The 10228-nt window shown below is 41.9% G+C and overlaps 1 protein-coding gene across 1 annotated transcript in view; it reads right to left on the bottom strand.

Annotated features, from left to right (window-relative positions):
• The window catches only part of Fbxo36 (F-box protein 36), a 121973-nt gene that overhangs the window by 37356 nt on the left and 74389 nt on the right, over positions 1-10228 (bottom strand). The window contains exon 2 of the mRNA XM_008844458.3: positions 2898-2991. Within this exon, the coding sequence (XP_008842680.1) occupies positions 2898-2991 (94 nt within the window). The remainder of the gene's footprint in view (positions 1-2897; positions 2992-10228) is intronic.

The following is a 10228-nucleotide window of genomic DNA, read 5'->3' as shown; positions in this document are numbered from 1 at the left end:
ACTTGGATCCTTGGCACCTGTGTATGTCTATAAAGTCATCGAGCAGATTTCAATGGTAATGTTTATCACCTCTACTAATTAATATGCTATAAATTTTTATGCTTCCTCCTCAAATATAATTCATTTTTTAAAATTTGTTGACTTTTTTTGTGTGTATGTCGTACAGAACATCCCAAACCATCTTACTCAACTATACACCCATTTCCCAGATGGCACCCTCCCATAGCCTCCCTCCCCCGACTAGAGCCCTTATACTCTGTTATCCCTGCTACTGTCCGCTGTGTTGTAGGCACCTACCTCAAGAGAGGTAGGACCATAGGAGAAGGGTATTAGTAAGGGAGAAAGGGGAAAAATGGGGGCGCCTCAATTGGGGAAACCATGATGGAGGGGTTAGACAATATGAGAGATAAATAATGCCTAGCAAGTTTTAAAAACCAGAGGGAACCATATTAGTCCAACAACCTACTGACAAATTATACATACCAGATCAAGAAATATATGTCTAGGCAAGGTTTATCTGAGAACAATTGGTCTTTGCCCAAGATTTATCTACATGGCACACAATAATTAAAAGTACCAGACTGATGGAGCTAACCTTCTTGGATGTTTAACAGACATACTTTGAGGCCTATACTAATTTGGTCAGAGGGACATAAAGAAAAGGTTTTGCTCCTTGCCCTCCTAGGTCCAAGTTCCAGGGGGCTATGAGCATCTCTCAAAATGTCCTGTAGTTGTGGTGGGTCACCTGTCCTCTTGATCAAGGAGTCCATGGAGACCCCACGAGATGGACTTGAACCAGTGTCCAGTCTACAAAGAGGAATGTCAACACAGAGGAAATATTTCTTCCATGCTTCCAAGCGAAGCCAGCCATGGTTGAGTACGACCTTTGATTTATCTTCACATAGGCGGAACTGGTAAAAGAAAGGAGCCAGGGGCTCCTCCCAAGCCCATGTGAGCCCTGAGGAACAGATCCTCAAATGGCCTTAAGAGTAAAAATAAATTGGTTTATCTGGGCCAACTGTATGGCCTTAAACACCCCAAAGGAAAGTATAACCAAAGATTAAAGGGGCCAATATAATCTCTTAAGAGTCCATATGCATAGCTAAAGACATAACAAGCAACAATGCCAGATAGGAGATGTCTTCTTCTGAGTTGTTGGCCAGGGTGGCCAAAGGGACTCTCAGATAGTAACCCAGCATAGAACTGGGAAAATGAACAGCAGACCCCAATCTTATCAAAAGGAATATTGACAACTGATTGCTGCTAGATGAGGAACAGCTGACCCTCCTAAAACAAAGACCTCTAGATAGACTGACTAGATTCACCAAAAGAGCAAGGAGTGGGGAACGGCTGGGGGTGCCGACAACACAGCACACAGTAGCAGGGATATCAGAGTATAAGGGCTCTAGTGGGGGGAGGGAAGCTATGGAAGGGTGCTGTCTGGGAAGTGGGTGTAAAAATAAATAAATAATTTTTTTAATTAAAAAAAATAATTCTTCAAAGCATAAAAATTTGTTCCTTAATAATTGGTAGATGTGAAAAACATTACCATTGAAATCTACCTGATGACTTTATATCCATGCTCAGATGCCAAGGAGCTCAGAAAGTAACCGACTGTGACTAGTAATAACATATATAGAGAGATTAGAAATGCATGTGCATTGTAGTGTCAATTGTATCGAAAATGAATTTTTCTGTATGAAAATGTGTATTTTAATAGTGAAATGGAGATCTTTTTTAAAGTCTAAAACCTCATTTAATTTTATGTCTTATAGGGTTTATACTGAGTATAATATTGTATAACTGTATTAATTCAACTGTAAACCTAAAAATTTACAGCCAATTTTGAAGGAGATGCATCTTAGCTCTGGAAATTGTTATTGAATATATCAATGCTGTTGTAATGAAATGCTTCTTCTGATTGTGTGGTTATTAAATAAATAATTTTAAAAAAAAGAAAAAAATCCACATTTGCACTGAGGATGTAGCTCACTTGGTAAAGTGCTTGCCTAGCATACACAAAGCCCTGGGCTTGATCCCTCTACTGCAATAATCCAGGTACAGTGGCACATGTGTGTAATTGCAGTATTTGGGAGGTAGAGGCAGGAGGTTCAAGATGATAGCCAGGCTTGGTGGTAGACACCTTTAGTCCCAGCACTTGGAAGGCAGAGGCAGGATAATCTCTGTGAGATCGAATCCAGCCTGGTCTATATAGTGAGTTCCAGGCCAGCTGGGGCTACAGAGAGACCCTATCTCCAAAAAGAAAAATCTAGCCCCCCCCAAAAAAAAGAAAAAAGAAGTTTGAGGTCACTTTCGTCATAGAGAGTTCCAGACCAGCCTGTGGTGTGTTATTTCTTCAAAACTGACATAGTTCCTCCTGAAAGGAGGCTTACCAAAGCTCCGGGAGTAAATAAAACTCCTAAGTCTCAGGAAGCTCTGGAAGTCTGCAATAGTGTCAGAGCCCCTCCCCGAGGTTATACACGCAGTAACAACTGTATGTACGTGGGGGGGTGGGTAAGCGGACCCTTACTGTGGAACTACCTGCAAGTTGTGGGCAAGGCAGCTTCCATGAGTGCCCACCCACTCTGGGGTGGGCTTTTCAGTAATGCTGCTTCCTCTGAGTCACCCATGCTCCTGCAAGTTAACGCATCTCTCATCCTCCTGTAAGCAACCCCAGTAAACTCACTGGTTCACTAAGCTAGACTTTGATGGCACTGTTTCTTTGGTCTGTTCCTGGTGTCCTATCTCTGGCAAATAGATGTGTTTGTTTACATTTTCCCAGAAAAATGATGCAACACTAGAATACATGAGAGCCTATCCCAAAAGATATTTAAATTCATCATTTGATTATATTTAAGTATATAATCAGATACGGGTATGGAGTGTAACTTCCTCACCTTGAAGGTGTGAATGCTCTAGGAAGTCTTCATGAGTTTCTTTCATTTCCCGGTACTCGCTCCTCAGAGAAATCTTCCACCATCTGAAGAGTAACTGTAATTGAATAGGAGATGACAGAAGTTAAAAAGGACTCTAATTCTGGCAGCTATGTTAAGTTTAGGTTTTGGGGTTTTTGTTTTTGTTGTTGTGCTGCTGTTGAGAACTTACTGTGTAGACAAGGCTAACCTTGAGTACCTGATTCTCCTACCTCTGCCTCCCAAGTACTGGCAGGAACTACCACATTTGGTCTATAAACCTTTTCATTTTTATCTTAAATTTTTTTATTTTAGGTATTTGAGTGCTTTGCCTGCATGTAAGTGCACCACATACATACAATGCCTGCGGAAGCCAAAAGATGGTGTTAGATCCCCTGGAACTGGAGTCACAGATGGCTGTTAGTCACCATGTGAGTGCTCGGAACTGAACGGGGGTCCTCTGCAAGAGCAGCCAGTGCTCTTAACCACAGAGTCATCTCTCCAGGCTTGGTTTCAATTCAGGGTTTTGAAAGGCTGGGAAGTATACACATAGGGCTCTGTTCCCAACATCGCAGTAACTTTGCAACATAACTAAACATCTGAGCATCCGTGAACACTTCCCTTAGACATGAGTGTTATAAAGCCACTGTTCAAAGGAATCTTTGAAATCTATGAGGTCATACCAGACAGGTGACACATCCCCTGTAGTTAGAGCTGCTTGGGTGGTGGCTACAGGAAGATTTCCCATCTCCTCTCAAATCCCAAATCTATCAAAGTCTATTGATGTTAAAGTCACCAAAACGGAAGTAGTTATCTGCAAGACTTTCTTGAAGATGACTGGGAGGAGAAATTCTCTCATAGGAGAAGCCAATGCTAAGCAGTTACTTGGTTCTTTCCTTTCTAGTCAGCAGTCAGACCAGATGATGGATAATGTTTTCAAACACTGACAGTTACAAGGATAGGGAAAGGGAAAGCATCAATATGCTTTGACACATGAAAATGTGTCATACACAAGACACATGTTGGTAGTGGACCACCTGTACTGAGTTTGCCTTCTCTCAGAATTGTGTTTATCCAAAGCCTTGCTTCCAGAGTATGTGTCCTAAGATCTCTGTGGATTTCATATTGGTGTCAACCATGGGGATGCAAGCCCCCGGGCACTGAACTCAGGGTCTTGTGCTGGTAGGTGCTCTATCACGGAGGTTATACTGCTTTTTTCTCTTTTTTTCATTTTTCTTCTTAAGACAGGGTCTTCCTGTAGTCCCAACTAGCTTGGAATTGCTGTGTAGACCAGGCTGGCCTCAATCTCACAGAGATCTGCCTGCCTCTGTCTCCTGAGTGCTGGGATTAAAGGTGTGCACCACCATTCCTAGCCTTTAGACCACATTTTAAAATATTTTTTATTTTATTTTTGTCTTTTTTTTTTTTTTTGGTCTTTTGAGACAGGGTCTCCCTGTAGGCCCAGCTGGCCTGGAACTCAATAAGTAGACCAGGCTGACCTTGAACTCACAGAGATCCATCTGCTTCTGCTTCCTAAGTGCTGGGATTAAAAAGCATGCACCACCACACCCAGCTCTAAAGATTTATTTTTTATTTGTATTATTTTAAATTAATGTATGCGTGTGTATTTGTGTGGTATGTACATAGGAGTGTAGGTGCCTATGAAAGCCGGAGGTGTCAGATACCCTAGGAGCTGGAGTTACAGGCAGTTGTAAACCATATCAAGACATCAAGCAGGTGCTGGGAACTGAAACATCTACAAGAGCAGTACATGCTCAAAAACTGCTGAACCGTCTCCCATTATGTCTCGGCTTTAAAACAGGTAACAGGGGCTGGAGAGACAGCTCAGCGGTTAAGAACACTGGTTGTTCTTGCAGAAGAACCAGGTTCGAATCCCAGCACCCACATGGCAGCTAACAACTGTCTGTAACTCCTGTTCCAGGGGATCTGATAGCCTCTTCTGACCTCTGCAGGCATTGCATAACATGGGTGCACTTACTTAGATGCAGGCAATACACGCATACACATAAAATAAAAAAATAAATTTTTTAAGCTTAAGAAAACATAAAGGTGAAACAGGTAACAGAGCTGATAGTTAATTGAAATGACAAACTTACACTAATTTGAAAAAATATACCAGATGCTGAAGATTGTGTTGTAAACCTGTAATTACAGCACTCAAGAGGTAGAGGCAAGAGGATCAGGAATGCGAGGTCAGTGTGTGCAACTGTTCTGGTAAAAACAGGTTAGAGTTAAAAGAAATGTTAGAGTTAAACATCAAGTTCAGGAGCACTAAAATGAGAAACAAAAGAGCCTACACCTGGGCATGAGATGGTCATGTGACCAGGTGAGGGGAAGGTCAAAGCTCTGGATCAGTGTGGGTCGGTTTCGGCTGCCTCTCACTCCCAGGAAACCTCCTTCTTTGAGGAACAGACAAGGTACTTTCGTCCTTTATTTTTTATCAGTGTGTGTGCCTCTGTGTCCTTTATTTTTTATTAGTGTATCTCTGTGTGTGGTGTGTGTGTGTGTCTGTGTCTATGTGTCTGTGTCTGTGTATGTGCTGATGAGCCTGTGAGGTCAGAGGACAATTTTGTGAAGCCAGTTCTCTCCTTCCATTTTTAAGTGGGTTCCAGGACCCAAACCAATTCATCAGGCTTTCACAGCACGCACGCGCCTTGATCTGCTGAGCCATCTTGTCAGCCTTTTTCATATATCCTTACTTCCAATGACGCTAATTGGGACACTAAATTGTTAATAAGGACAACTTTTTAAAAGCCTCCACTTGTTTCAGGAAACAGGTTGCCCAGACAACCACAGTTAAATATGAGATAACCAGGAAAGACGGCAGCTGCATCTTCGTAGCTGTGATCCAAGTCAGCTCTGTAGTAAAGCAAGCTGGGCCTATAAACATGAGAACAAAAGAGCTCAGTCCAACGGACAGACAAGCTGACCCTCTGTGATGGTTTAGATGAGAATGCTCCCCGCAGGTTCCAAGTATTTGAATACTTGGCACCAGTCGGTGGCACCGTTTGAGGCAGTTAAGCAGGTATGGCCTTGCTGGAGGAAGTATGTCACTGGGGGTGGGCTTTGAGAGTTCACAGTCATGTCCCATTTCCTGTTTCTCTCCTTCTGTTTCCTCTGCCTGCTTGAAGATGTGAGAGCTTAGCTTTATGATCCAGTTACCTGTGCTGTTAAGGAGTTTGAAGCCATTGGGGAAAAGACTCAATTTAAATTTTTTTTTTTTTTTTTTGTCTTTTTGAAGCAGGGTCTCCCTGTACCTCCAGCTGTCCTGGAACTCACTATGTAGACCAGGCTGGCTTTGAACTCAGAGATCTGCCTGCCTCTGCCTCCCAAGTTCTGGGACTACAGGCGTGTGCCACCACACCTGGCTTTAATTTAAATTTTAATTGATCAAATTTATTAGGGCTATAGCTATCCATGGTCCCTTAGTCAGATTTGGACCCACAGCCCTGAGGGGAGGGTGAAACTGGCTTATGAAGGCAAAACCCATATACCATAGGAATTTCATTACACATGAATAATGCCAGGTGGTCCTGAATATGGTCAGAATGCCCAAGTTATCAGATCAGAAAACTACAGGAGCCCAAACTACCTTCTCTTAACAGATATATAGAGACATTAACAGTAAGGCACTTTCTGATTAAGTGTAGCTGCAGTGTCTAGGAGGACCAAGGCCAGCTACTCCAAAGAAAACACTCTTCTAAGGGGAAGCAACTAAGTTCAGGCGCTTAACCTTGAGGCTGGCTGTTTTTCTAGCTTTTGAAGTTTAAAGTGGCTGCTTTATACAAAAAGAAGTTACTTTGGCTATTATAATTTGGGGGACTCCATTCAGGGCCATAACAGGGCCACCATGCCTCCTCCACCATGATGGCCTCATATCCCTCTGAAACCATAAGTCCAATAAACTCTTCCTTCTATAAGTTGCCTTGGTCATGTTTATCATAGCAGCAGAAAGTAACTAAGATGCCCTCCAAGGTCTAAGATCAGCAACACCTGCAAGGTAGGAACACTACCACTGCTAATGAAGGCTAATGGTCAGCAGACAGTCAAGGTCAATAGTTAATAACATAAGTCAGAGATGAACACAAGGGGCTTCAAAGCATGACCATTCCCAACCCCTAATTGAGTGAGGAGCTCTGACATCTCTCTGGGCCAGGGGACATGCATAGAGCTTGTTGGCCCTCCATTGGGCCAACTTGTGAGATGTTCAGAAAACTAACCAATCTCAATAGAAATCACTTCAGTCTTTGTCCAGTTACTGCCTTAAGTCCTATGAAAAGGGCCTAAACAAACAGCTTTTGTTTTGCCCTCTCTTGGGGGACCCCTCCAGAGCTTGCTTTTATAAGCTCTGCTTTCTACAATCAATCTTTAATCTTCTTTCTTTAAACTTTCTTTCTACAATAAAAACTCTTTAAAACTCATTCTTAGAGGCTGGAGAGATGGCTCAGTGATTAAGAGCACTGGTTGTTTTGCAGAGGACCCATGCATTAGTTACTTTTCTGTTGCTGTGATAGAAACAAATGACCAAGGGAACTTAGAAAAGGAAGAGTTTATTTAGCTATGGTTCCAAAGGGGCAAGAGTCCATCATGGCAGGGAGGGATGGCGGCAGAGGTGTCTGGAGTAGGAGCAGAAGCTAAGCTCTCACATCTTCAAGCAGGCGCAGGAAGCAGAGAGTGACTAGAGATCTGGCAAGGCTTAAGAACTTTCTAAGCTCACGCCCAGTGACCTGCTTCCTCTGGCATGGCCACACCTTCTAAGACATCCCAAAACATCACCACCAACTGGGGACAAAATATCCAGATACCTGGAGTCTATGGGGGACATATTCATTCAAACCACCAAAATCCAGGTTCAATTCCTAGTACCCACATGGCAGCTAACAACTGTCCCTAACTCCAGTTCCAGGGGAAACCAACACCCTCTTCTGACCTCCTTGGGCACTGCATGACATGGGTACACTTACATATATACAGATAATACACTCATACAAACAAGATAAAAATAATAGCCAGAAAAAAATTTAAAAAATAATAGCTGGGTATGGTGGCACACGCCTTTAGTCTCAGCACTCGAGAGGCAGAGCCAAGCAGATCTCTGTAAGTTTAAAGGCCAGCCTGGTCTACATAGTGAGTTCCAGGATATCTGGGGCTACAGGGAGACCCTGTCTCAAAAAGACCAAAAAAGTATGTGTGTGTAATAATAATAATAATAATAATAATAACAACTCATCCTTGTGCCAGGTATAGTGGCACAAGCACTCAGCACTCAGGAAGCAGAGGTAGGTGGATCTCTGTGAGTTTGAGGCCAGCCCTGGTCTACACAGGGAATTCCAGGCCAGTTAGGGCTACATAGTGAGACCCTGTCTCAAAAACAACAAAAAAATCTCATTCTTCCTTGCCCATTAATTTCATTCTTTGAGTATTTGAGACAAGGACCTGGAGCAGAGCCAGGCTTCTTCAAATTCAAGGACGCCCTTCATCCCTAACTCTCTAATATTAATATTGGGCTAGTGAGACTGGCTGGGCCTTTGCCACCAAATCTGATGACCTGAGTTTGATCCCTGGGAACCACAGGTGGAAGGAGAGATCCAACTCTTGCAAGCCTCCAAATGTGTGCTGTGATACACGTGGGCATGCACACACTTACATACCAACAAATAAATGTGATAAAATATGAATAGTAAGTTCAAAGCTAGCCTAAGCTATGTGACACTGTGTCTCACAGAAAGAAAAAAGGAAAAGAAAAATCGATGGAACCAACTCTGTGTTTGCATGATAACACATGGAAAGATGGAGTTTGGAGTCAGTGTGGCAGTTGTTTTTCTGGGAACGCTTTCTGTTACAAATGAGAATCTTACCTAACCTTATAACCAAAGTTAATATCATATTTTGGATCATTTAACAATATCTCTGTTTACAGTGTAAACAATTTACTAGGCCTTAGGCTCTTCTTGTAAACCAAACACATACCTTTAACCCCTTATGGCCTTTCTATCCCTTTGACTGAGAATAATAGTGTGTGTGTGTGTGTGTGTGTGTGTGTGTGTGTGTGTGTGATTTGAAAATATCAATACTGAAAGCAGTATCAGTGGAAGCAACAAATTATCTCCTTTATGTTGCAAACAACACATGCCATTAGAGTGACAGCATCCACCTGTGCCTGTGTGCTGTTCTGCTCAGTAGGGATCAGAAAGGGAAAATTCTCCTATGACAATTTCCAGGCCATTGTGGCACTCTTCTTTAATCCCAGCACTTAGGAGGCAGAAGGAGGTGGATCTCTCGGTGAGTTTCAAGACCTGCCTGGTCTACATAGTGGGAGCCTGTCTCAACCCCCCCCCCAAAAAAAGTTGCATTTTTCCTTTCCCATTTCATGTTGCATGTACTGTATTTTTTTAATAATATATATTTTTATTTTTTAGAAGAAGCATTTCATTACAGCTTTAACATACTCAATAACAGTTTCCAGAGCAAAGATGCATCTCTTTCAAAAGTGGCTATAAAATTTTTAGGTTCACAGTTGAGTTAATACAGTTATACAATATTGAACTCAGTATAAACCCTGTAAGACATAAAATTGAATGAGTTTTTAACCTTTAAAAAAGATCTCCATTTCATTTTAAAATATACTGTTTCTTACAGAAAGACACATTGTTTTGGCTAATAACACTGTGATGTTGGTGCATGCATCTCTAATCTGTATCTGATTATTACTAATCATAATTGGTTGTACTTGGATCCTTGACACCTGTGTATGTCTATAAAGTCATCAAATAGATTTCAGTGGTAATGTTTATCACCTCTACTAATTAGCATGATGTAAGCTTTCATTTGTAGTTTTTTAAGAGTTCTCCACACTGCTTTCCATGGGGGTTGAACCAGTTTGCAGCCCCAACAGCAGTGTATGAGTGTTCCCCTTTCCCCACATCCTCTCCAACATTTGGTATCATTTGTTTTCTTGATCTTAGCCAGTCTGACTGGGGTAAGGTGAAATCTTAAAGTGGTTTTAATTTGCATTTCCCTAATTATTAGTGATGTTGAGCATCTTTTATGATGTTTCATAGCCATCTTTACTTCTTCTTTTGAGAACTCTCCCTTCAGCTCCTTAGCCCATCTTTTAATTGGGTTGCTTCTTGTCTTGGTTCTGTTTTTTGAGTTCGTTATATATTCTGGTTACTAAACCTCTGTTGGATGTGTTGCTGGTGAAGATTTTCTCCCATTCTGTGGGTTTTCTGTTTGCTTCCTTGGTTGTCTCATTTGATCTATAGAAGCTTTTTTAGTTTAATGAGGTTAATTTG

The sequence above is a fragment of the Nannospalax galili genome, unplaced genomic scaffold (assembly GCF_000622305.1).
Source record: "Nannospalax galili isolate Female #2095 unplaced genomic scaffold, S.galili_v1.0 scaffold220, whole genome shotgun sequence".
NCBI classification, from domain to species: Eukaryota; Metazoa; Chordata; class Mammalia; order Rodentia; family Spalacidae; genus Nannospalax; species Nannospalax galili.
This window is presented reverse-complemented; position numbering and strand designations above follow the sequence as displayed.